Source organism: Heloderma suspectum, chromosome 4 (genome assembly GCF_057233095.1).
Source record: "Heloderma suspectum isolate Gila_16-S chromosome 4, 16-S_ref, whole genome shotgun sequence".
NCBI lineage: Eukaryota > Metazoa > Chordata > Lepidosauria > Squamata > Helodermatidae > Heloderma > Heloderma suspectum.
Window position 1 is genome coordinate 38,614,893 of NC_139461.1, and position 27,807 is coordinate 38,642,699.

At 43.2% G+C, this 27,807-nt stretch overlaps 1 protein-coding gene across 1 annotated transcript; it reads right to left on the reverse strand.

Annotated features, from left to right (window-relative positions):
* Nucleotides 1–3,280: 3,280 nt before the first annotated feature.
* Nucleotides 3,281–27,807, reverse strand: BAALC (BAALC binder of MAP3K1 and KLF4). The gene is made up of 3 exons (XM_084847997.1): nucleotides 27,572–27,807; nucleotides 8,052–8,224; nucleotides 3,281–5,133 (listed from the first exon to the last, which is right to left on the reverse strand). The coding sequence occupies exons 1-3, from the start codon at nucleotides 27,750–27,752 to the stop codon at nucleotides 5,023–5,025; spliced, it is 465 nt and encodes a 154-aa protein (XP_084704123.1). The 5' UTR covers nucleotides 27,753–27,807; the 3' UTR covers nucleotides 3,281–5,022.

The following is a 27,807-nucleotide window of genomic DNA, read 5'->3' on the forward strand; positions in this document are numbered from 1 at the left end:
AGAACTATAAAGGAAAGATATTAATGTCCCTGATAGCCATGATCGTGCGGTCACTGACCTTGAGCCGGACATCCTCGAGAGTGAAGTCAAGTGGGCCTTAGGAAGCATTACTAACAACAAAGCTAGTGGAGATGACAGTATTCCAGCTGAGCTATTTAAAATCCTAAAAGATGATGCTGATAAAGTGCTGCATTCAATATGCCAACAAATCTGGAACACTCAACAATGGCCACAAGACTGGAAAAGGTCAGTTTACATTCCAATTCCAAAGAAGGGCAATGCCAAAGAGTGTTCAAACTACCGTACAATTGTGCTCATTTCACATGCTAGCAAGGTTATGCTCAAAATCCTACAAGCTAGGCTTCAGCTGTATGTGAACTGAGAACTACCAGAAGTACAAGCTGGGTTTCGAAGAGGCAGAGGAACTAGAGATCAAATCGCCAACATTCGCTGCATCATGGAGAAAGCAAGGGAATTCCAGAAAAATGTCTATTTCTGCTTCATTGACTACGCTAAAGCCTTTGATTGTGTGGATCACAACAAACTGTGGCAAATTCTGAAAGAGATGGGAGTACCAGACCACCTTACCTGTCTCCTGAGAAACCTGTACGAGGGTCAAGAAGCAACAGTCAGAACCAGACATGGAACAACCGATTGGTTCAAAATTGGGAAAGGAGTACGACAAGGCTGCATATTGTCGCCCTGCTTATTTAACTTATATGCAGAGTACATCATGAGAAACACCGGGTTGGATGAATCAGAGGTCGGAATTAAGATTGCCAGGAGAATTATCAACAACCTCAGATACGCAGACGATACCACCCTAATGGCAGAAAGCGAAGAGGATCTAAACAGCCTCTTGTTGAGGGTGAAAGTGGAGAGTGCAAAAGCTGGTTTGAAACTCAACATTAAAAAAACTAAGATCATGGCATCTGGCCCCATCACTTCCTGGCATATGGAAGGGGAAGAAATGGAAGCAGTGACAGATTTTACTTTCTTGGGCTCCATGATCACCGCAGACGGTGACTGTAGCCATGAAATTAAAAGACGCTTGCTCCTTGGGAGGAGAGCTATGGCAAACCTAGACAGCATAGTAAGAAGCAGAGATATCACCTTGCCGACAAAGGTCCATATAATCAAAGCTATGGTTTTCCCAGTAGTAATGTATGGCTGTGAGAGCTGGACTATAAGGAAGGCTGAGCGCCGAAGAATTGATGCTTTCGAACTGCGGTGCTGGAGAAGACTCTTATGAGTTCCCTGGACTGCAAGGAGGTCAAATCAGTTAATCCTAAAGGAAATCAACCCTGAGTGCTCATTGGAAGGGCAGATACTGAAGTTGAAGCGCAAATATTTTGGCCACCTAATGTGAAGAGAAAACTCACTGGAAAAGACTCTGATGCTGGGAAAGGTTGAAGGCAAAAGGAGAAGGGGACGGCAGAGGATGAGATGGCTAGATAGCATCACTGATGCAATGAATATGAACTTGAGCACACTCCGGGAGAGAGCGGAGGACAGGAAGGCCTGGCGTGCTATGGTCCATGGGGTCACGAGGAGCCGGACACGACTGAACAACTGAACAACAATTAGCCAATTGGCAATTTCGATGGTGCCCAGAGTCTATTACTTACTTGAGAATAATTATCCCTAGAGATATATCTCAAATGATTAGTTTAAATTTAAATAAGTTGATTAATGCTATTTTGTGAAATATAGATAGATATCTATAAATATCTGTAAAGTTGAGTTCATGGGGTAAGGTTAATACACTTAAGATGAATACTATACCTCGGATTATTTATGTTATACATGGGATCCCTATATTTATACCTGGCAAATATTTTAAAAAATGTAATGCTTTGTTTTGTAAATTCTTTTGGGGTTCCTTTCCACCAAGAATATTTTTGAAAAGGATGCAGCTTCCAGTTAATGAAGGTGGGTTCGGTTTTCCATATCTAGCTACACACCATCAGGCTTATTTGCTGACATGTACCAAATTTTGGTCTTTTCCACTCAGATTTTATTTTCCACCTTCGTCAGTGTTGGAATCTTCTTGTCTGGAGCCTCTCTTTAAATGGATGGCATTAGGTTCTCAGTACATTAAGGCAGACAGAGCTCCTCCCACAATTATGGCAGTCAGAGATGTGTGGCATATAATGTCACACCAATTGCACTTTGATCCATTTTCCCATGCCAAATTGACTTCATGGGGAAATCCAGATTTAAGAAATGGAAAGAAAATGTTGTGGACCTGGACAGATAAAAGGATCTTTACCCTGGATCAATTAGTGGGTGTTGATGATGAGTTTTTGCTATTTAAATCTTTGCAAGATAGATTTGGGTTGTCTTCTACAGCGGAATGGCAGTACTTGCAATTGAAACATTTGTTAGTATCTAGATTTGGTCCTGCTGCTTTTACTGCTTCGGAGTCTCCTTCGTTACTGGACACACTTATTGAAACTGACCAGATATATCAACCTACGATTCATGGTTCTAAATACTTACTATCAATGAACAAATATGATACATGTGGTTTGCAGCAGGAATGGAATAGGGAATTGGAATGTCCTATATGGTTCAATCAATGGACCCCCATTTTGGCATCTGTATCGGATATCTCTATGGATCTTCAGTTACGTCTTAGTTAGCAAAAACTTTTGCTTCGGCTCTATTGGACACCCCAACAGCTCTTTAATAAAGGTTTGTCAAATTTAGCCAATTGTTAGAGGTGTAATGTAGCCAATGCTTCCCTTATTCATATGTTTTGGAAATGCTCAATAGTTGCCTCCTTTTGGTAGGGAATTATTATATGGATAAATTTTGTATTGGAAAGCTCTTTTATATTTACTGATGTAAACATTCTCTTAAATTACTTACCTGTTTTTTGGAATGTGACACATGGTCAGCGTAAATGGATCTTTCGTGCCCTTGTGGTTGCTGAAAGACTGATATTATGATTGTTGTTGTTGTTCAGTCGTTCAGTCGTGTCCGACTCTTCGTGACCCCATGGACCATAGCACGCCAGGCCTTCCTGTCCTGCGCTCTCTCCCGGAGCGCGCTCAAGTTCATATTCATTGCATCCGTGATGCTATCTAGCCATCTCATCCTCTGCCGTCCCCTTCCGCCTATATTCAATGCGCAGTGGACTGAAGACTTAACAACACTAGCAACATTTGAAAGAGTGGTATACAGGCATAACTTGCAAATTGACTTATATTTGGATCTCTGGTCTGCTTTCATTGAAGTTTATGTGTAACCTAGTTTTTCTTCTTTTTTTCTTCTTATAATATTGTAATATTTGAAACTGAGGATATTAGAATATGTTGTTATATTTTTATTTGTATGGGTTTTTAATGTTTTTAATGTTTTTTGTTTGGTTAAAATTCACAATAAAAAATTGATTTAAAAAAGTTATTCACTTTTGACACTGAACACTACTAACATGTTCATTTAAATTTTCCTACAATTAAAATTTTATTAATTTACAGACCAAAAACCCTTTTAAAAAAAGAGGTTGTACTCTTCATATTACTAATTGCATAATTTAGTTCTCTTTAAAACAGCTCTGCTGTTTTAAAGTTTAGAGACTTCAATAGCAAATGTATACAAAGATCTTCACCTTACAAAGACTCACAAAAGTGATAAAAGAGGTATGAGATTGATTTATTGTCTTCTTTTTAAGCAACTGTGTGACATTCTAGTTTTAAGGGAGGGACTATTTCACCCTTTTGCCTATGCTGTTTTCCAACCCTAACTCCTGTTCCCTGCTATTAGCTCCACAGTAGAAATAATATTAGCTCCACAGTAGAAATAATAAAAATACAGGTACCTGTATTTTTTTACTGTTGCAAGTAGGAAGGGGCATGATTTAAACTGGAAAAGCAGCACGGTGGAAAGGATTAGCCCCACTCCTCCTCCAGGCCTAATATGTGTTTCTTGGCCCTAAAATTCACTTGTTCCGATTGAAATTATCCATAGCACCCTCTGTAATGATCTCCTTACACATTAGTTCCCATAAGTCCTTCCAAGTGAAAGCACATTATGCATTAGACACAGTTCTGTATATAGCAGCATGCTTTTCATCAAGATTAAATAAATGGGTACCGCTCAATTTTCACTTTCAATTAGAGTTTGTATTATCAAAAGATACTGGTGAGAAGACGCACCAATGTAACCTCTTATATGAACAAATAAGTTGTGTATATCCTAATGACTGGTTGAGTTGTGCGTCTCCTATAAGCCAATATTATATCAGCTGAGTGGACTGATCCCACTAAAGAAAGAGCAGGCATCATTGCCAGCGGTAACAGTGCAGTGCAAAGCTCCCATAGGGTACAGAAGTGGGCAAACATGACTACAATAACCTTAGGTGCCTTTCAGCTACCACAGAATTATCTATGCTGATACAAACCTTGGACATCCAAGACGTTATGCAGTAGCAAGTTATGTATAATAATTGTGGGACTATCATATGGTATAACAAATCAGACTGCTATTACATTACTCACCGATCATGCTGCTGTGGTAAATAACAGAACGTGCCACTCTGTACACAGTAATAGCTGTGAAAATATTTAAGACTGGGATGTTAAATATTTGATATGCAAATTGAATTAAAATGGCAGCTACAGAATGACTGGATGATCTCTCAGCCTTGGTGTACCTAAAAGGAGCTGTCATAGATGCAATTTCTAAGGGGTTGTTTTGAGTGTTTATGAAATATTTTGATTTACATTTTTATTTATATGAAATTACTTAAGTGACAATGTAAAAAAGCAAACCAGTATGTGCTAATTGCTGGCCCAGCCTCTCCCAAAGGCAATACAGAACAAGAAGTGTCCAAGCATCCAGTGGTGGCAGAAGTGAAGAGTTAAGACAGTCAATAGTTTTTTCCAAAGGCACGCAGCAGTAGCTGGCCACCACATTCAGCATAAAACTAAAACACCTTGAGATCTTCACATTAAGTAATCAGTTAAAGTGCAGCAAAATATTGCAGAGTTCATTCACTCTCTCCTTTTTTTTCTTTTAATTGACACAGTTCTTTGTCATTCTTCTGTTGCTATTAATTTGCCTGATTGTTTTGGTGGCATTAATAGTGATATCTTTTGTGACTTTTTTCTTGTTGTCCCATTTAGCCTGTTTAAAAAGAGTTTAAAATAAATTAGTTTAATGCTTAGAATATGTTTTATACAAGTAAATCTCCTAAACAAACAAGGAAACAAGAAAGAATAACAGTAAGAAAACCAAATACTAATAAAATAATTTTATAATATAAGAGCAAACAAACTTAACAAATACTTTATCCCTGTGCCCCAAAGTCTTAACAAACCAATATCTCTTGTAGTGATCTTCATGCTGGGGATTATTAGGAAAGGCATCAAACATAAAACAGGCAGCACCATAATGCCTTGATATAAATCTATGGTATCACTACTTTTGGAATTCTCTGTACAGCTCTGGTCACTCCATCTCAAAAAGGATATTGTGGAGCTGGAAAAATTGCAGAAAAAGGGCAATCAAAATGATCAAGGAGTTGGAGGACCTTCCAGCTAGGAAATGCTAATACATTGGGGGCTTTTCAATTTAGAAAAAATATGTCTTTGGGTACATGATAGGAATTTATACAAGGTGCTGCAATGGCAACTTCAGGGGCAAATAGTAAGGGGGGGCAATTTTCAGGGAAGAAATGTTGTGTGTGTGTGTGTGTGTGTGTGTGTGTAAGAATCAACCTCACTTCCTGCCTGCATGACATCGTCCCGACCTGGACTCCTCTACCTTTCACAGGACAAACATATTGTATAATCCAGATTTTAGTCAATCCAGAATAACGGTTCAGAACAAAGTGACATTCAGAATCGCACCCAGTAGCAATGGGGTTAGTACTCTGACAATATAAAAAGGTGGGTCAAGTGTGTTAAGGGCAATTAATCAGTGTTAAGTGATCTTGACTACTGCAACCTCCCTAGTAAGGAGAGAGAAAAAACTATATTTCTCTGAGCCTGAGAAAACTTGATCATGAAGGATATTTGGGCCAGTGGAAAGGAAGAAAATCTGCATGGTTTGATTCTTTCCTCCTTAACAGCAAAGGTGGATTCTGCACTATTTGAGAAAACCAGCCAGTCACCTATCATGGCCAAAAGAGAGGACGATAAAATGCATGATCTCTCAGAGGTGTGAGTGCTTCTGTGAATGAGAATTTCTCTGTTAATCAGAATCAACTTGTAGTAATCTCAGGTCCCACTGCCTAAGAGCCCCATGTGGTTTATGAGTCATAGTATATCCTCCTTTGTTACAGCATACTACCATCTTAGTGACTTGCACTCCCTCCTCTCACACTTCCAGGTCAGGTGCATAATATTCTCTCATAAAATGAGAACCCGGGATCATCCCATGAAGGTGACTGGTGGGAGATTCAGGACAGATACAATTAAGTACTTCTTCACACAGCACACAGTCAAACTATGGAATTCGCTACAAGAAGATGTAGTGATGGCCACTAATTTGGATGACCTTAAAAGAGGGTTAGTCAAATTCCTGGAGGAGAAGGCTATCAATGGCTACTAGTCCTGTTGCCTCTATGTTACCTCTAATATCAGAGGCAGTAAGCCTATGTTCACCGGTTGCTGGGGAACATGGGTGGGGCTGCTGTTTCACTCATGTCCTGCCTGTGGGTTTCCACAACCACAGTAGCTGGTTGGCTACTGTGTGAACAAAATGCTGCACTGGATGGACCCTTGGTCTGATCCAGCAGGGCTTATGTTCTTATTAATAGGAAAAATGTCCCTCACAGAAAGGGATACATTCTACTCACAAAAAGGACACCTATTTCCTCCCTTTGCAAATGATCTGGATGTGTGAGAAGCAGAAACAAATTGCTCACATTCCCTTCTCTAGTTTTTTCCATGTCTCAAATGAAGGCACCCTTACTTAGCTTTCTTTTTGCACAATCCTCTCCCTCATTCCTGTACCACACTGAATCTGATCTTTTTAAGTGATTGGAAGCTGCCCATGTTGAGCAACACTAGTGGAAGATGAAACCCAGCCTCAAGGTAAAGGCTGAAACACTTGTCAGCTTCACCTCAATAGCACATCTGATATAAGTCTCAAGCCAAAGTCAGGAGGTTTACTATTATTGCTATTGCTCTTTGATAGCTCAGTGACACACTGTTGTATCTTATTGGATGTACACACCCTCTCTTCAGTGCTGGAGCACATATCCGCTTTGCCACCACAGAGTAGGTCTTAACATGAACTTCAGTTTGTACTTAATTGGATTAGTCATGAGTTTTCCTCTACAGATGCTCTAGTTGGATTTTATGAATGTAGACCAAGGGATGGCCAACTTGAGGCCCTTCAGATGTTGTTGGACTACAACTCCCATCAGTCCTGGCCAGCATAGCCCATGGTGAGGGATGATGGGAGTTGCAGTCCAACATTTGAAACCTCCCAACCCCTGATGTAGACCCTATGTTACAGCCATGTGTAGATGCTTGGCAGGCTTAAAGGTGAGACAGAAACATCTCATAGAAAGGGGTAGAGGAAGACACAATCTCCCTCTCCCACTGTACATAGCATCTACACAATGAGAATGCTGCCCAAACTAGTCTATGACTGGCCTACTAAAGACTAGTCACTCCAGTAAAGCAGTAATAATATACACAGTAGATCTGTTTTTATGTCATTAATTACGAACATAAGAAGACCAAGGGTCCATTTAGTCAAGCATTCTGTTCACACAGTGGCCAACCAGCTGCCTGTGGGAAACCCACAAGCAGGCCATGAGTGCAACAAAAGTTAAAACAATTATATTCAACACATGCCATTATTCCAAACAATTCTCATTTTGTCATGAGTCTTCCTATATGAGAAATGTATTCATGGTGACTGTAAAAAGGAAATGCCAGTTTTGTGTTCAATAAGGTATAGCTTATTAACCCAATAGCACTGTGGCTGGACTGGAAATATTTTCTCTTTATTTTCAAGAAGCTAAACTGGATTGAGCCTATCTTCAGTGGGATACCTAGTGTGCAGTCAGAGTAACACAGATCACCTACCTCTGCGGTTCTAAAGCCATTCTGTTGCTTCTGTGTTGAAGTCCCAGTGGTAAGAACTGCCAGTTTTGCACATTGCGTACCACAGTGAGTTCTTGTTTCAGCACTAGCTATTCCACTTGAAGCTGAGGACTTTACGATACATGTCTGAGTTGATTTACTATCCTCCAAAATCCCTAAAAACACAAAAAATGCATGCTGGAAACCAAAACATTTACGCTTTTACATATCTTGCAGTTCAAAGTTCAACTGTTCACGTTTTTCAGTTCAGCAAAACTACTCAGTTTCACAGAATGGGTTTAACTGTTGTACATGCAAACATTACCATAGGGCATGGGTCCCCAGCATTTTTGGGCCAGTGGGCACATTCTGAATTTTGAGAAAGTATCATAGGCACCATCACGTAATGGCTGCCCTGGAGGGGATGTTCATTCATAAACCAGCTGCTGCGGTGAGTGCGACTAGTCACAAACACACATTTCACAGAGAGACAGACTTGTGAAGCTAAAAGACTATTAACCAAGAGCCTGAGTATAAAGCAGATATGAGGTCTGAGCCCCACAAAAGAGATACAAAATCACTCTTTTGAATCCAGAGTTTCTTGCTCCAATAGAAAGAAGTTCTGAATGGTTAGGTGGTTGAAGAATGCTTTTTAGCAACTGCAACTGATACATCAGACCTCTCCTTGATTAAAAAAAGATCAGGGGCCTGTTTCTATGGACGATTTACTCTGAACTGGCTGCATGTGGAGGTCGTTAGGGATACATCACGTCATGGCCATCCAGCAGCCACAATGGAGCTTATCATGGAAAAAACGGATTTCCCAAGACTGCTTGTAGTCCGATTCTTTTTCTTAATTCAGCTTGTCTGTGCTTCTGTTGTGGTATACACCAACCCTCCGCATTTACTACAGTATGTTAGCCCTGCCCAGAGGTGTGCCTTTCACTGTGACCCCAGTCAAGGGGTGTTTCCCCAATGTTTTCCCCACCTGTGCTCCCTGATGCCATTTCCTGGCTGGCAACTAGAGTTCTTTTTTTTTTTTTAATAAGTAAACGATTACATTGAAGCAGTGCTTTAGTGTGACATTGCGAACCTGAAGTAAGCGTTCCACATTCACCAGCAGCCTCCTGTGGACTGGGAACTGTACATTTAAAGTTGTTACTCCATCAGCGGGTAAGGCTTACACTACTAAAAGCACCGTGGGGTGTACATCTATAAGTTCCCGGCCAGATCGAAGCTCCAGAGGTAGTTACCACAGAATTCTCAGTTACGCAGTTAGAAAGCATCACTATCATATGATAGCAAAAAAAAGCCCCAGTCTCCTGCACACTTCTTCCCCTCCCCCCCGCTATCTCATTATAACACTTTTGAGCATTTCTCCAGGAATATGCATACCCCTTATGTCAGTATCTCACTTTCATTGTATAACTCTATCTTGAAATAACACTCACGCATTTGCGCTATCACACGATAGCAAGAACCCCTGAACTAATGTGCTAAGTCCCACTGCGGTCAATGAAGCTTGTTCCCAAAATTGCACTGTCACGCATTTGCGCTATCACGGGATAGCATATTTATTCAGGGATGCCTGCTAATGCGGAAGCCTGGTTTTTAGAGGGAAAGGAAAAAAATAGGTGGAATCAGGCACAGGTCGGAGAAGTCTACTAGATGTAACTCCTGTTGTGGTCAATGAGGCTTGTTCTCAAATTTACTGAGATTGCCATTAAGCCAAAAACACTAAGCAGACCCAAGATACATCATGTATTCATCAGGTGAAAGGCATAGTAACTCCCCTAATAGCTGTGAAGTGCTATTTCCAAAGCTGCATTTCTCTGCTGTTTAGCTTTACAGGAGTAATTAATACCAGCTTCGATCGTTTGCATCATTGCCTATCCAGAGCTTCAGGGGGCAGGAGAAAGGGGAGTAGAGCTGGAGCGGGGAGCCTCTCTTATTGGTTGAGCAGCCCCTGCCAGTCTGATTTTCACTTCCAATCCCCCCACCCCACCCAGAAGTAAATTTCTGTCAGCGACTTATAACGCTGCGGTGCACTGCTTTGTGGATCCCTGCACGGAGCCATGCCGATTCCACGAAAAATCCAGTATTCCGCTTTTTGCTTCACCCTTCCGTTTTCGAGGAAACACAGCCTTGGCCACTATTATTCATGTGTGATAGGCAGCTAAATTAGAGATGTACAGCAGCATCCAGGCCATGTTATACCATATTCTATATTATCTCAAACAGCTTTTATGTTTCCATATGTTTCATGCATAAAACTTTCTTCTGCTAGCAAGCAACCAGGCAGGTACCATTAGCTCCCAAGTTCTTAGTAAGAAGACATCCAGCCAGTAGGAATAAAGAATGTAAACTATGTCTTCATTCAGAAATGAAGCTTTGCAAATCAAATTGAACACAGTAAAGTTTGGTGAACGAATGAAAAACGTGGGCCCTTGAACAGCATGTTTAACAATGAGGGGAGATATGGTAGCGCTCTTCAAGTACTTGAAAGGTTGTCACAGAGAGGAAGGCCAGGATCTCTTCTCGATCATCCCAGAGTGCAGGACACGGAATAATGGGCTCAAGTGACAGGAAGCCAGATTCCGGCTGAACATCAGGAAAAACGTCCTGACTGTTAGAGCAATACAACAATGGAACCAATGACCTAGGGAGGTAGTGGGCTCTCCCCCACTGGAGGCAGTCAAGACGAAGCTGGACAGCCATCTGTCAGGGATGCTTTGACTTAGATTCCTGCATTGAGCAGGGGGTTGGACTCGATAGCCTTGTAGGCCCCTTCCAAGTCTGCTATTCTATGATTCTATGTAGCCAGAACTGTTTATAGCACTTGATATGATGGTTCTAATCTGAGTCCAACAGGAGGCCTCATGGCAAATTACCAGCATCCACTGAAGACACCTCTTTTCACCCTATCTGAAAAGTATATTAGAAAATAAAGACCACCTTGAATGCCTTTGCTCTTTGAGCAAGAACTCAACAGAAAGATGGCAGAGCAGGTTTTAAACAGATTCCTAGGTGAAAGTCTAGGTGAAAGGCCCCTTCATGGATCACTGCCTTGTTGTGGCGAAGGGGCTTGCGTAACTCAGTGAAGCCATAAGCTATGCCATGCAGGGCCACCCAAGATGGACAGGTCATGGCAGAGAGTTCTGACAAAATGTGGTCCACTGGAGAAGGAAATGGCAACCCACTCCAGTATTCTTGCCAAGAAAACCCCATGGAACGTAGCACAAGGCTAAAAGAGATGACGCCGGAAGATGAGCCCCTCAGGTCAGAAGGTGTCCAATATACTACTGGGGAACAGCAGAGGGTATTTCCAAGTAGCGCCAGAAAGAGTGAAGCGGCTGGGCCAAAGCTGAAAGGACACTCAGCTGTGGATGTGTCTGGTGGTGAAAAGAAAATCCGATGCTGTAAAGAACAATATTGTTTAGGAACCTAAATATTGAGCAGGGGGTTGGACTCGATGGCCTTGTAGGCCCCTTCCAACCCTACTATTCTATGATTCTATGATTCTATGAACCTGGAATGTCAGATCAATGAATCAAGGTAAGCTGGAGGTGGTCAAACATGAGATGGCAAGATTGAACATCAACATCTTGGGAATCAGCGAACTAAAATGGACAAGCATGGGCGAATTTAATTCAGGTGACCATCATATCTACTACTGTGGGCAAGAATCCCTTAGAAGAAATGGAGTAGCACTCATAGTCAACAAAAGGGTGGGAAAAGCAGTACTGGGGTACAATCTTAAAAACGATAGAATGATCTCAGTACGAATCCAAGGCAAACCATTCAACATCACAGTAATTCAAGTCTATGCCCCAACCACTGATGCCGAAGAAGCTGAGGTTGATCAGTTCTACGAAGACCTACAACACCTTCTAGAACTAACACCAAAAAAAGATGTCCTCTTCATCATAGGGGATTGGAATGCTAAAGTGGGAAATCAAGAAATCACCGGGATAACAGGCAGTCATGGCCTTGGTGTACAAAATGAAGCAGGACAAAAGCTAATAGAGTTTTGCCAAGAGAATACGCTGATCATAGCAAACACTCTTTTCCAACAGCACGAGAGACGACTCTACACATGGACATCACCAGATGGTCAATATCGAAATCAGATTGATTATGTCCTTTGCAGCCAAAGATGGAGAAGCTCTATACAGTCAGTAAAAACAAGACCTGGAGCTGACTGTGGCTCAGATCATGAGCTTCTTGTTGCAAAATTTCGGCTTAAATTGAAGAACTTTAATTTAATTTAGTGGTAGGGAAAACCACTAAACCATTCAGGTATGACCTCAATCATATCCCTTATGAATATGCAGTGGAGGTGACAAATAGATTTAAGGGATTAGACCTGATAGACAGAGTGCCTGAGGAACTATGGACGGAGGTCCGTAACATTGTTCAGGAGGCAGCAACGAAATCCATCCCAACGAATAAGAAATGCAAGAAAGCCAAGTGGCTGTTTGATGAGGCTTTACAAGTAGCTGAAGAAAGAAGGGAAGCGAAAAGCAAGGGAGAAAGGGGAAGATATATCCAACTGAATGCAGAGTTCCAGAGAATAGCAAGGAGAGACAAGAAGGCCTTCTTAAATGAACAATGCAAAGAAATCGAGGAAAACAACAGAATGGGAAAGACTAGAGATCTCTTCGAGAAAATTGGAGATCTCAAGGGAACGTTTTGTGCAAAGACGGGCATGATAAAGGACAAAGAAGGCAGGGACCTAACAGAAGCAGATGAGATTAAGAAGAGGTGGCAAGAATACACAGAAGAACTACACAGGAAATATCTTAATGTCCCTGATAGCCATGATCGTGCAGTCACTGAACTTGAGCCGGACATCGTAGAGAGTGAAGTCAAGTGGGCCTTAGGAAGCATTAGTAACAACAAAGCTAGTGGAGATGACAGTATTCCAGCTGAGCTATTTAAAATCCTAAAAGATGATACTGTTAAAGTGCTGCATTCAATATGCCAACAAATCTGGAACACTCAACAGTGGCCACAAGACTGGGAAAGGTCAGTTTACATTCCAATTCCAAAGAAGGGCAATGCCAAAGAGTGTTCAAACTACCGCACAATTGCGCTCATTTCACATGCCAGCAAGGTTATGCTCAAAATCCTACAGGCTAGGCTTCAGCAGTATGCGAACCGAGAACTACCGGAAGTACAAGCTGGGTTTCGAAGAGGCAGAGGAACTAGAGATCAAATCGCCAACGTTCGCTGGATCATGGAGAAAGCAAGAGAATTCCAGAAAAACGTTTATTTCTGCTTCATTGACTACGCTAAAGCCTTTGATTGTGTGGATCACAACAAACTGTGGCAAATTCTTCAGGTGATGGGAGTACCAGACCACCTTACCTGTCTCCTGAGAAACCTGTACGAGGGTCAAGAAGCAACACAGTAAGAACCAGACATGGAACAACCGAGTTGTTCAAAATTGGGAAAGGAGTACGACAAGGCTGCATATTGTCGCCCTGCTTATTTAACTTATATGCAGAGTACATCATGAGAAACGCCGGGTTGGATGAATCACAGGTCAGAATTAATATTGCCGGGAGAATTATCAACAACCTGCGATATGCAGACGATACCACCCTAATGGCAGAAAGCGAAGAGGATCTAAAGAGCCTCTCGTTGAGGGTGAAAGAGGAGAGTGCAAAAGCTGGTTTGAAGCTCAACATTAAAAAAACTAAGATCATGGCATCTGGCCCCATCACTTCCTGGCATATGGAAGGGGAAGAAATGGAAGCAGTGACAGATTTTACTTTCTTGGGCTCCAATATCACCGCAGACGGTGACTGTAGCCATGAAATTAAAAGACACTTGCTCCTTGGGAGGAAAGCTATGGCACACCTAGACAGCATAGTAAGAAGCAGAGACATCACCTTGCCGACAAAGGTCTGTCTAATCAAAGCTATGGTTTTCCCAGTAGTAATGTATGGCTGTGAGAGCTGGACTGTAAGGAAGGCTGAGCGCCGAAGAATTGATGCTTTCGAACTGTGGTGCTGGAGAAGACTCTTACGAGTTCCCTGGACTGCAAGGAGGTCAGATCAGTCAGTCCTAAAGGAAATCAACCCTGAGTGCTCATTGGAAAGAAAGATACTGAAGCTGAAGCTCAAATATTTTGGCCACCTAATGCGAAGAGAAAACTCCCTGGAAAAGGCCCTGATGCTGGGAAAGACTGAAGGCAAAAGGAGAAGGGGACGGCAGAGGATGAGATGGCTAGATAGCATCACCGATGCAATGAATATGAACTTGAGCACACTCTGGGAGAGAGCGCAGGACAGGAAGGTCCTTCCAAATGAGGATCTAGTAGAAATAGGTAGGGATGTCAGAGAAATCCACAATGCAATCAAATGAGTTCGGATTTCTATTAATTCGACTCCAGATTCCACAGCAGACTGGCTTTTCCCAAGTGTATTGCCCCAGCTGTGGGCTTCGACCTCTTAATTTAGAGGTGCCAAGATAGTCATAAATCAGATCCAGGTTTACTGATAAAGGAGTACTTTATTGAGTAACTTACAGCACACAGGCGTACCCAATGGTTGGATCAGACAGCTTCTCTGAACCCAGAGCCATGGGGTACAATGGGTTTTATACAATACATATTAGCAGTAAGGCAGCATAACAGAAGCAAGTGCCCCCTAGCGTTCATTCCCAGCATAGACTAACAGCACTTGGTTCTCAGCACAGCCACCTGTAGCTTTAAGGTAAACAAACTTCACTTCCCAGGCACATCTTAATTAGATACTCTACTCATTAGTATGGAATGTGCTAGGCCGTGCTATTGGCCCTTTGACATGCTCAGAGGCTTACTAGCAAGGGAATTGCACTAATAATGAACTTAAGCAAGCTAGATCTCTAGGGGATCTCTAGGCCCCTCTAACACTACAGGTGACTTACTTGGTTATGCTCCTGGGGCCAATACACTGAGTTGCATGGATTCCACAGACTTGTGGACTGGTTGTTCTTACTATCCAGAATTTTACACAAATTTACTTGTAGAAAAATACATACGACAGAAAAACACAAGCTGAAAATAAACATTTCTCTGATAGGCTAAACCATGAAAATGCGCATTTGGGGGGGAATTGCACATTTTTGCAAGTGTGAATTTGGGCAAATTTGAGAAATTGGAAAAAAAATCCAATTCCATCGATGAGCGGATGACAGAATGAAAGGCACCTGATAATCTGTGAAACGCAGATGGAACATATTTTACAAAATCTGTAAGGGTAAAGGTAAAGGTGTCCCCAACCAGTTGTGTCCGACTCTAGGGTGTGGTGCTCATCTCCATTTCTAAGCCGAAGAGCCAGCGCTGTCCGAAGACGCTTCCGTGGTCATGTGGCCGGCATGACTGAACATCGAGGTGCACGGAATGCTGTTACCTTTCCCGCCGAAGCGGTGCCTATTTATCTACTTGCAATTTCTTGCTTTCGAACTGCTAGGTTGGCAGGAGCTGGGACTGAAGACGGGAGCTCACTCCGTCACGCGGCACTCGGGTCTCAAACTGCTGTCCTGCCGACATTCCGGTTGGCAGTTCAGCGTCTTAACCACTAAGCCACCGCAGCCCTTACAAATTCTGTACATCCCTAGAAATAGGCCATGACCATATATCCCTGCCCCCCATCCTTAAACCCTTCCAACTCAGAGAAGGAAGAAAAGGCAGGAGAGCACCTACTGCTGATAGTTTGAATGACTCAATCAACTTCATTTCTCCGTTACCTCCCCTGAGGTGAGGGGAGAGTGAAGCAGGCACACAACTCAGTGGGTGCCTTAAGGATTCTTCTGTATGTGTGAGCGAGCAGAGGGGTGTGGAGAGGCATGGGGGAATGTGGGCATGGCAGCTTTGGCCTGCCCACTGCAGACTGTGCCCAACCCCCACTGTTGGTATGCACCTCCCCACCCTCTGATGTGCTTGTCAGGAGCCAATTTGGCCCTCAGGCCTTGTTCAGGCCACTCACTTGTGGGGTGCCACAGGGTTCCATCCTCTCCCCGATGCTATTTAACATCTATGTGAAGCCGCTGGGGGCTATCATCAGGAGGTTTGGGGTGCGGTGTCATCAATATGTGGATGACACGCAGCTCTACCTCTTGTTCAAATCTTCACCAAGGTTGGCCGTAGAATCCCTGTCCAAAGGTCTGGAGACGGTGAGTGGCTGGATGGGGAGGAATAAGCTGAAGCTGAACCCTGACAAGATCGAGGTACTTTTGGTGGGAGACAAGAGGAAGTTGGGGGATGTTGACCTGGTGTTGAATGGGGTATGGCTACCCTTGAAAGACCAGGTCCGCAGCCTGGGGGTCATTTTGGACTCCCAGCTGTCCATGGAGGCTCAGGCGTCAGCTGTGAGCTGGACAGCGCTGTATCAACTCCATCTGATACGGCAGCTGCGCCCCTTCCTTCCTGACCATCTGCTCCCATCAGTAGTACATGCCTGGTCTCCTCTCGTTTAGACTACTGTAATGTGCTCTAAGCTGCAGCTGGTACAGAACGCGGCGGCTTGCCTGATTAAAGGCAGCTGCTGGCGAGATCACATCACTCCAGTGCTGAAGGAGTTGCATTGGTTACCAGTTGTTTTCCGGGCCAAATTCAAGGAGGTGGTTTTGACCTTTAAAACCCTATATGGTTCCAGCCCAGCCTATCTTAAGGAGCGCCTCCAGCAACACCAGACAGGCTGCTTAACAAGATCAGCCTCGGATGGCCTTCTCTCTGTCCCATCAGCCAGGACAGCTAGACTGGTGGGGATGAGGGAGAGGGTCTTTTCTGTGGTGGTCCCCACTCTGTGGAACTCCCTCCCTAGGGAACTCCGCCATGCCCCCTCTTTAATGAGCTTCCGCCGTATATTAAAAACATGGCTGTTCAGGCAGGCATTTGGGGTGGGTTACAGTATTGTAGAAAATGTTTTTATTGTAGAATTTTATTGTTTTAAACTGTTTTATTATATAGTCTGTAAATCACCCAGAGTGGCTGGGTGACCAGCCAGATGGGCGATTAATAAATTTAATAAATAAATAAATAAATAAATTCAAGAACTTAATGACAAACTGAAAACAAACAAATTGCTGGGTCCGCATGGTATCCATCCAAGAGTTCTTAAAGAAATGAAATGTGAACTCACAAAAGTATGTAACATGTCCCTAATATCACCCTCTGTACCAGAGGACTGCAAAGTGGCCAATGCAGTGCTAATTTTTTTTTTTTTAAGGATCCAGGGGGCTTCAGGAAATAATAGCCCAGTAAACTTAATATCTGTTGTGGGCAGACTGGTTGAAAGCATTATTAAAGATAAAATTATCAAATGTAAAATAGGGCGAGTCCTTCTGAAGAAGCATCGACATGGCGTCTACAAAGGTAAGTCCTGCCTCACTAACCATTTAGAGTCCTTTGAGGGAATTAGCAAGCATGTGGATCGCTTGATCTGGAAGAACTTCTTTACTTGGATGTCCAAAAGGCTTTTGACAATGTCTCTCACCTAAGACTCCTAAGCAAACTTAGCAGTCATGGAATAAGAGGAGAGGTCCTTTTATGGATCAGTAACTGGTTAAAGAACAGAAAGCAGAGTATGAATACATGGTAAATTATCACAATGGAGGGATGTAAACAGTGGGGTTCCACAGGGATGTGTATTGGGACCACTTGTTTTTTAATTTCTTTATAAATGACCTGGACTTAGGAGTGGGCAATGAGCTGGCCAAGTTCGCTGATGACACCAAATTATTTACGGTGGTTAAAACAAAATGGCGCAGAGATGAGCTCGAAAAGGGTATCTACAAACTGCGGGAATAGGCATTAAAATATCAAATGGGGTTCAATATAAGCAAGGGTAAAGCGATGCACATTGGGGCAAAAATCCCTTCACATATATGTTGATGGTGTCTGAGCTGGTGGTGACTGACCAGGAATGGGATCTTGGGGTTGTGGGGGATAGCTCAATGAAGACATGAACCCAGTTTGTTGCTGCTGTGAAAAAGGCAAATTGCATGCTGGGGATCATTAGGAAAGGAATAGAAAATAAAACTGCCAATATCATAATACCTTTATAGAAATCTATGGTGTGACCATACTTGGAATACTTTATACAGGTCTGGTCACCATACCACAAAACTGATATTGTAGAGCTGAAAAGGGTGCAGAAAAGGGCAACCAAAATGATCAAAGGGCTGGAGCAAGTCCCCTATGAGGAAAGGAGTTTGGGCTTCTTTAGCTTAGAAAAAAAGCAAATAAGGGGGAATATGATAGAGGTCTACAAAATTATGCATGGTATGAAGTGGAGTACTGATGTCATAACCACAAGACTGGCTACCATTAGGCAGAGTGAAGCACTCAAGCAGCAGATTCTGGGAGGTGGCAGCAAGGTGTTTATTTATTTATTACATTTCTATACTGTCCAAGAGCTAAAGTACTCGGGACGGTTCACAAAAATTAAGGTGTTGGAGGAGAGGGCTGGGTCAATGCAGCCTAGCCTTTGCCCCCTATGCTAGCTAGCCTGCTGCCTTCAGGAATAGTTGAGGATGCTGTCCCATTACCAATGTTGAAGAAACATTCAAATGCCATCCCAGTCAGCATTTTGACATGGAATGGGAGGGGGCGCCACCTTGTTCTCTGCCTCAAAAAGCAAAATGCCTTGGGCCAGCCCTGCATAACTACCAATCTCATAATACTAGAACCTGGGTTCATCCAATTAAGTTGAATGGTGGGAATTTCAGGACAGATAAAAGAAAGTACTTCTTCACACAGCATCCAGTAAAACTTTGTTACTACAAGATGTAACGATGGCCACTAAATTGGACAGCTTTTAAAGGGGATTAGAAAAAATCATGGAGGATAATGGCTACTAGTCATGATGGCTATATGTTCCCTCTAGTATTACCAGTTGCCGGGGAACATTAGTGGAAGGGTGCTATTGCACTCATGACCTGCTTGTAAGCTTCCCAGAGGCATCTGGTTGGCCACTGTGGGAAAAGAATGCTGAACAAAGGTAAGCCTTTGGTCTAATCCAGCATGGCTCTTCTTATGTTCTTAACTGCAGAAAACAGGAGTGTGGGGAAAGGACATAGGTGATCTCCAAGGTCGCTTCTATGACGTTATAAAGGTTCCGAGTTTGGAGAAATCCCACTGTATCATTTAAAGAGGGGTCTCTACTTGAATGCTGAAGCTGCAATGTGTTTTTTTTTATCTTACCTCAGCTGCCTGCTGATGTCTGTTGCCCTCCAAAAGGATCTCCACCAACTCTGGGTTTTCTTCCCTCATTTTGTTATTTCTACTTCTGGTTATTTTCATCTCTGGCAATATGACACAGCATGAAAAGTAGGTTGGGGCCACTGCTGCAGCAAGCCCAAATTGCATAGGTAGGGAAAAAAAAAATCTGTTGGTGAGCTCCTTTCCCACCACAGCCTTTCCAACTTACATTTGTAAGTTAACTTTATTTCACATATCCTAACGTTTCCCATATTCAGATTAAATCAGAATAATGTTCCCTACAATGAGCTGTTCCACAAGACTCTGTGTACTCCAGGACATTCCCCATAACATTTCAGCTCTGGATTTAAAGCTTTTATCCTTATTCAGCAGCAGACTAGGATTTTATCTAGAGCCCTGCAGCCTCTAAGTTGTAAATGTTTATAGTTGCCCACCATTCTAACCCTAACCAGGCAGAAAGAGGGGAATGTGAAGTTACTCTGCATTAATGTTTGAAGTGAGTGAGGGGCATATGCACATGGATCTTTCATTCTGAAGTTGCTAGTGAATATGGAGGGCAACCTTTTGAATTCAGGCCCACTACCCAAATCCAGCATCAATAATTTGTTCTGCAGATAAATATGCAGAGATCCTCACATGCCTATAGCCTGCTGGCATTAGAAAAGGAATCAAGCAGGATATCTCTGATTCCTCCTAAAGCCATATACAGCAAAACACTCTTAATCTTCCATCACCCCAATGTAATTTGGGAAAGGGGAATTCAGAAATAATTGTTGCTTTGTTCTTATGTCAGTATGGGATTAGTACCCTAATCCACAGACCCTTGCAGATCCACATTTTGGAAATAAAATAATTTTTTTAAAAATGTGTGATCAGTGGAAGCAAAATGCAGTGGTATACTGTTGAAATTATAGCCCATTATGCCAAAGGAATGTTGCTCAAAATGTATTAGAAATACCAACAGTATAAGCAGGTTATGCTTCTCCTGTAGCAGTGTCGCTGAAGTAGCATGGACCAATTAACCAAACTCCCCATACGACCATCTACACTGTAACCTAAGAATCATTTTGTACATGTCATGTTTTACTGGCCCAATACCAAACATTATGATTACTGATGCTACCACCAATATGAATCTTGGGGTCAGCCATTACAGTGAACAAGTATCCATCTACCAATTTGTGCACTTCTCACAATGTTTTATCAGGCTAAATTAAAGATAGCTATTGATTCAAATCTGATATACAGAACCAAACAAAGCAGTCATTAAAGGTAATATACCATGCAGAGTGGGGCTTTCAAAAATTGTTTGTTTTGTTTCTTGGTTACATATATGCTTTTGGAGACATCAGAGGCATTATTACTTTGTGCCAGGTGACAGAGAGCAGCTGCAGAAGCAGACAGTAGATGATACTGATTGCTCAATATATTCAGCCAACCACTTTATGCTGCTCCCTCTGAAATAAGAAAACTGTTTTTCTGCCCAAAGCTGAGCCCTGCCTCAGTCCAGACTGTCAGCCAGGGAATGGTAAAGAACACTGCTTGGATTTAAAAGTGATACTGCAAGTCATAACCAATGATGGTTAACTCACATGAGACCGGATATTGCCTCTAATATTTCCATCTTTTTGTTTGTACATATTGCATCGAGACTAAAATCCAATTAAGATTTACAGATAGTGTCTTAAATATTTCACACATACCCATTTAAAAATCAGCAAATAAAAATCCTGTCAGGTGATATCAGATTTGTCAACAAATGTCAATGCAAAGAGGCAGTGGGGGGGAGGGGGGAACCCAGCAAAGATATATACCCTAATCCTCCATAAAACAGAATATGGAAGGACTGCCTTAAAGGTAGATTTCAATTTTACCCTTCTTGTATGTGCTAAATTACTAAGCAAATAGAAATGCCAGGAATGGGGTGGGGTGTGGGGGGAGATAATTCTAGCAGTCCCATTTCTGCTAAAAGTGAAAATAAGAACACATGATGTTCGCATCTAGATAGGTCTTCTTCCACATGTGATCTAGAGGGCTGGGCGAAGTAAATGTAGCATTCTTCAAACACATGTCAAATCAACATAAAAAAACATAAGAACAAATCATATGACCTAGCGATGGTGGGAGACTGTCAGCTCTAGGCAAGTGTTCAGCAACACTGGCCTCTGTGGCTAATACCAGGCTGAGCCACTGAGACCTGTATATCAGCAGCAACAGAGGTGCAACAACACCAAGCCTAATTGAATGCCACATAGAGACACTTCTCCCCCCCCCCAGCCCCCAACCAGAGACAGAGCTCATATATGACTACTCCTAATCCAGGGGCAAGGAAGGAGAATCTTCAGAATCCTCCCTTAGCACTGGAACTGATGCTGGATGTGGGGTAAAATGCTAGGAGGATATATTACATACAAAGCTATTGTCTGCAGTGGCTCCTCATGTATGTATGTGGAAATGGGCGTGCAAAGCATGCTGGGTTGGATCCAGGATCTGTCTTTCGCAAGAGGAAGGGATCTTCTATGAGAGGAATGGCTCCACTCATGGAAGGTCCCTCCACCTCATTTTTGGGGATCCCCTCCTCCCCAAAGCACAGCTCATCCCATTCAGCAGGGTCTCCTGACTCAGTGTAGCATTTTTCAGGGGGCTGGAGGGGCTGCTATGGGAAGGAGGGAGTGGAGAAGTCCACTTTTGCCAGCACAGTTGATCCAGTGTAGTCTGGATCCAACCCTGTGAGTTTTTAAAAATGCATGATGAGTCCACATGTGCCCTATTAAGGTGCATAAGGAAGACATGTCCACTTGTGACTATTGAGATAGTTATTGGCATTCAGTTTTAAACACATATTAATAAGAAGTTAACACCCAGTTATAGGATTCTGGCTAAACAGTAGCTAAGTGAGATGATGATTATGGTGGTTCAATTCCTCAAGCATGTAAATGAAGATGGATGAGTGCTTCAGTCAGCAATAGCCCTTTTAAAAATCCAGTAAAGGTTTCTAAAATAGGGGTGGGCAGAAGGTAGATCAGGATCTGCTGGTAGATCTCTGGGTGATTTCCAGTAGATCTTCAAGGAGTTCCAGCTCCCAGTACTTTAACAAGCAAATAAAACTGCAATAAAAACGTATCTGCCAAAGCTGGCTTTGTACTATTTATTTCCTTACTAATTGCTTATCTCTCCACCTGAATGTTCCCCATGTATAAAACAGGAGTACTAATTCATTGTTCTTGACCAGGTCTTTGTTCAGTTCTGCTGGACAGTTAAGGAGTGCTATGTTAGAATCCCTGATCTCCTGTAAATGACATGGAGATTTGCTTATATCCCAGTGTGTGGGATGCAGTAGATAATTTATTCCACTTCCTGGGCCACCATTTGATGCCTGGCTCTGGTTGGTAGAGCATTCTAGCGAAAAACAAAATAGATCTTACAAGGCTGAAGTCTGCTTGCCCCTGTCCTAAAATAATGAGGCGGTGTAGGTGATGGGGATAGCACTTCAGCCTTTCTTACTCTTTTCTCTAAGCTAGCTGCTGGATGAGCATTCCAGTGCTGCGGTAGCAGTGCAAGGAAGTGCACAGCCAACAGAGACATTTTTTTTCTTAAGAGCAGAAGATGAAAAAAGAAAAATATCACAAAATGTAGCATGCGCAACAGGGACTTATGTCACCAGTTATGTACAGTGTATAGCACTCCATACATACGTGTCTATAACACTTATTGAATCACATTCCATGCAGCACTAGAAACAGTATTCGAATAGCAAGAGAGAGAAAAAAGCATATTCATTAAAAAATGTGGTTTGAGCACTGAGAAAAATATGATATTCCTAAAATGAAAGAGTTCTTTCAGGAAAAGTATATTAATCTCATACATTGTCATATGGTATTAACTAAGTAACAGTCTAGAAAGGCTTTGAACACCAGAGATTAAGAATCCTTACCCTGTGAAAAACTATCCAACTGACAACAAAACTTCCAATCTTTCTGCTTACTACCCCAAATGAAGCTAATGAAGCAACTGGACTAACAAGGTTGCTTTTGAAATAACTATACCAGTTTTTGCCAGTTTTAAAAGCTTGTGAAAGGAGGATTTTATGCTACATGCTCTCTTTCAATGGAAGCTTTTAGGAAATATGAATTGAGCTACTGCTAAATTGCTTTTTTCTCCCCTTTTTGAAGACCACTCACAAGGCACCCTTGCATAGCACCCTTGTTGATCTTTTATTCTTTGAACTGATTTTATTCCATCTTGGTCATTTAGGGTGCAATCCTATGGCTGCTAAACAGAGTCTAGACAGTCATAGGATTTTTTGGTTTCTGGAACCAAGCTCAGAGCCAGTGTTCCGAGCTCAGATCCCAGATATCCGACTCCCTGTGCCTTCCCCCACTGACTTGTAGGGGGCATGGATCGCCCCAGCTCTGCACTTGGAAAAGCAGTGCGGAGCAGCCGAAAAGGGGGCGTTCCTTGGGGCAGGGAGGGAAAGGGACCGCAGAAGCACTGTTATGATGCTTCCTATGCACCATGTGGCCTCCCTCCTCCCCCTGCTCCAAGGCCCCCTGGCTAGACAGCTGAAATCGGCCATCTAGCTGCAAATGCAAGGCAGCCAGAGAGCAGAGAAGATCCCCTCTGCGTTCCGCCCACCCTGCATTGGATAATCAGCTGCCTCCGAGTTTGGAGGCGGCCGACTATCCCCATAGGATTGCACCCTTAAAGTCTTTGCCTTTCCATACCACACACCCCAGATGACTGATATATTATTATACCTCATTTTGGAATTTTTCCTTCACCAAATTACATTGTTTCATACAGTGAAAACCTCCACTGTGGATTTAAATGTGGGATTTGTTATTGAGTATATTTACTTCTATTTTCCTGCTGAGAAGATCAGTTTTCTTACAGTTTCTGTATTTCAAACTCCTTTTTGTAGCTATAATTGTTCTTCTCCGTTTACTGTATCAAAAGGCATGGCTAAAATCTTGACCTTTTGTGGCAATTTGAAAATTCAAATAAAAAGGGAGTCAATGTTAAAAATAGGAACAAAGAAGATATGAGGAAGAAAAAAACCGCATGGGGGAGAAGAAGAAAGATGAGGAATGAACAAAGGAAATTAATATTAGGCAAGATCTCATAGAAGTCCAGCATTTGTATGTTACTTTGATTTTAAATATATGGTTTAACTGTATTCCACCAAAGACTTTAGCAGTTACAAATAGTTAACTTTTGCTGAATCCTGACCACTGTTTACTAACAGAGCAATCCTATCTACTTAGAATTAGATTTAAAAAATCCACAGGTGGTACACAACTTAGATATCAAAGCAAAACGGCAATATTGAGAAAATAAAAATTATGGGTTCATTCTGAGTGCAGGTTAAGGGCCAAACATGTTATGCATTACTGAAATGTAGGTGTGGGAGGAGGGTGGCTGCCCATTTGCAGCAGCAGCAGCTCAGGAGATGTTAAACAAGATTAAACAGCTTTGGGAGATGGCATGAGGGTTAAGGCAGGGGTAGGCAACTCAGACACTTTTCTTGACACCCACCAAGGTTCCCTACCCTCGCACTTAAAAACAAAAAACATTTTCTTACTGGCAGCTGGGATTGCTGTGAAATAGGTTTCTGTTGATACTGAAAACTGTGGGTTCAAAGGAGTTGTTTAGTGCGTTAGGGCTCAGTCCTCACCTCTGCTTGTACTCAGACTTTTGGGCAGGTTTCTTGTCCTTTGCCATGCTCCCATGCCAGCCATTTTGTGGTGGTGCCTAGGACAGTTTTTCATATTGCCAAATGTACCCATAAAGGTTGCCTACTCCTGGGTTAAGGCATAGGCAACCTGGTGCCTTCCATTTGTTTTGGACTATAACTCCCATAATCACTGACTACTGGCCATACTGGCTGGGGCTGATGGGATTTGTAGTCCAAAACATATGGAATGCGCCAAGTTACCTACCCCGTTAAATATTCCCTCCCCACACTGTTGCTGCGAGTGAATTGGCCACCCCCTACACCTTTATTTCTGTAAAAAAACCCAAATCCATAGGGAGTTCCAATCACAGATCTCCCATGTAATGTATAATTTGGTCCTAGTTGGTGACAACAAAGGATATTTTCTCAGTTTATAGAGATGTTTATTAGCATTTTGGAATAATCCCACCCCACCCCACCACGCAAAAAACACCGGACTGTGATCCTAAGCACAATTATTTCAAAGAGCCAATTCACAAAACTCTTTTGAGGGCTTAATCCCCCTGGTTGAATTTGCATGGTAAGTGGTTTCACCATATGGTCAGATCACCAGCATGCCCTAATAAAACTACTCGGAGCTCTATTAGGGTCTAATACAATTTCACCAACTACTAGATCATGAAGGCCAGGTTTGTTTGCTTTGACCTTACTCTATTAGTGTCTCTTAGATGTCCTTTTCTCCTTCAATTCCCAAATGTTTCTATTATAAAATTTCAGTTATTTGGATAATCATATGTGCCTGCTTTTAATTAGATTAAAAATTATGCCTGGTGGTGTTAGCTGAAACAAAAAAGTTATGCTATCTACAAGTAACAACATTTGAACCCTGATACCTCAAACCACTGGCCTGTAGCTGCAGGGCTGAAAACACAGGGGATTCTTCCATTCCAAATCCATGAGGCTCTAACTGGCCATAATTTAGAGAAGATGGGGACAGGGTGAGTTCTACCAATCCTGCAGAGATGTTGAGGCATCGCCACTGAATCTTTACTATGCTGCTGCTGCTAAGGAAGTTAACGGTGGTATGTCATAATTGGTGCAGAAGCTGTATAGTTGCTCTGCATTCTGCAGCTGTAGTGTTTTCCAATTCCAGTATTTAATGTTTGCTGCTGAGGTGGGGTGGTGCTGCTGGCCAAGTACAGGGCTAGACCGTGCCTGTGCAAGCAAAAGCACAGTTGCATCCATCTTAACTGGGTAGAGACCATACAACTGAGTTGTTCAAGTGTTTATACTTGAGATATATGCTAATGTCGGTTCCTTGCTCTATGAGCAACCCCTATGAGTCGCTAGCTTGATGAAAGCACAGTCCTGAATTTGCAGAATCATAGCACAGACTAGCTCGGGCAGGTTGGTTATCCAAATACATGAAGCCCTGCTTCTTCTGTAACCTTCTCTCAAGTGTGACATTTTAAATCCTTTGCCACTTACTATGTCACACAAACCAGCAAAACGGAATGCAGTGCATACGAAACTGAACTCACAATCCATCTTTTTCCTATTCCAATGCCAGTTTTATTTTCAGCACCAACCTGGCTCGTAGAATATTGATGAGCCTTTCTTTTTCTTCCCACTCCCTGCTCTTCTATAGTTTCACCCCAGTAACGTACATCCTTGCTTTTTGAACAGTTACTGACAAGGCCTGAGGCCCCCAAGTGCCACAAGAGTGGTGCCATGTAAGTTAGATGTATACGCTGCCCACAAGACATGTAATATTTCACTATGCACACATTTTAAGTTGGGGGTGGGGGAGACCGTTTAACCCTCCTGCCTCTAAAATAAGTCATGTGCTGATGGATATCACAAATCCCAGAAAACAAGAATGGCCCTGAGAGGGAATCCGAGGTCTGGCTGCCTAAGCCGCCACACCGGCGGCGGCAGAAGAAGGCCCTACTCTCAATTTATTTTTATTTATTTTATTTATTAAATTTATTAATCGCCCATCTGGCTGGTCACCCAGCCACTCTGGGCGATGTACAACACACCATAAAACAATTTAAAACAATAAAATTCTACCATAATTTTTTTTTTAAATACCCTAACCCACCCCAAATGCCTGCCTGAACAGCCACGTTTTTAATGCACGACGGAAGCTCATTAAAGAGGGGGCATGGCGGAGTTCCCTAGGGAGGGAGTTCCACAGAGCGGGGGCCACCACAGAGAAGGCCCTCTCCCTCGTCCCCACCAGTCTAGCTGTCCTGGCTGATGGGACAGAGAGGAGGCCATCCGAGGCTGATCTTGTTAAGCGGCCTGTCTGGTGCTGCTGGAGGCGCTCAAGGAGATAATAGGAACGCATTAAAGCAATGTCGACCCGGAGAGCGTGTGGACTACAAAACTTAGTTCGTGACGCTATTCGCTTGAAATATTTCCGGCAGGGCTGGCGCGGTCGTGACCTGTTGGCTAGCGACACGGCTTCCTCGCCGAGCTCTGGCTTCGCGGCTCGGCTGAGGCGAAAGGGGACGGGGCGCCGGCCCGTTTCCCCCTCACAGGGCGCCCCGGCCAGTCGCAGCGGGCGCGGGTTGGCGGGAAGGGCCCGGCCGCCCGCCTCGCGTTTCCCGCCAGAGCGCGGGCTCCACTCACCGGCATTCCTCAGGCCAGGCTCGGCGCTGCCGCTCTCCGGGCCGACGGCGGGAAGCGGCGGCGGCGGCGGCGGCTGGGGCTCGGCGTCGGTGTTGGTCAGCCAGGTGGACTCGGTCTCCCGCGTCCAGCTCTCGTAGTAGCGCGGCTCGATGGCGTCGGCGCGGCTCCCGCCGCAGCCCATCGCGCCGCGGCCCGCCTTTCCCGCCCTCTCGCCCCTCAGCGCTAGCACCGCGGCC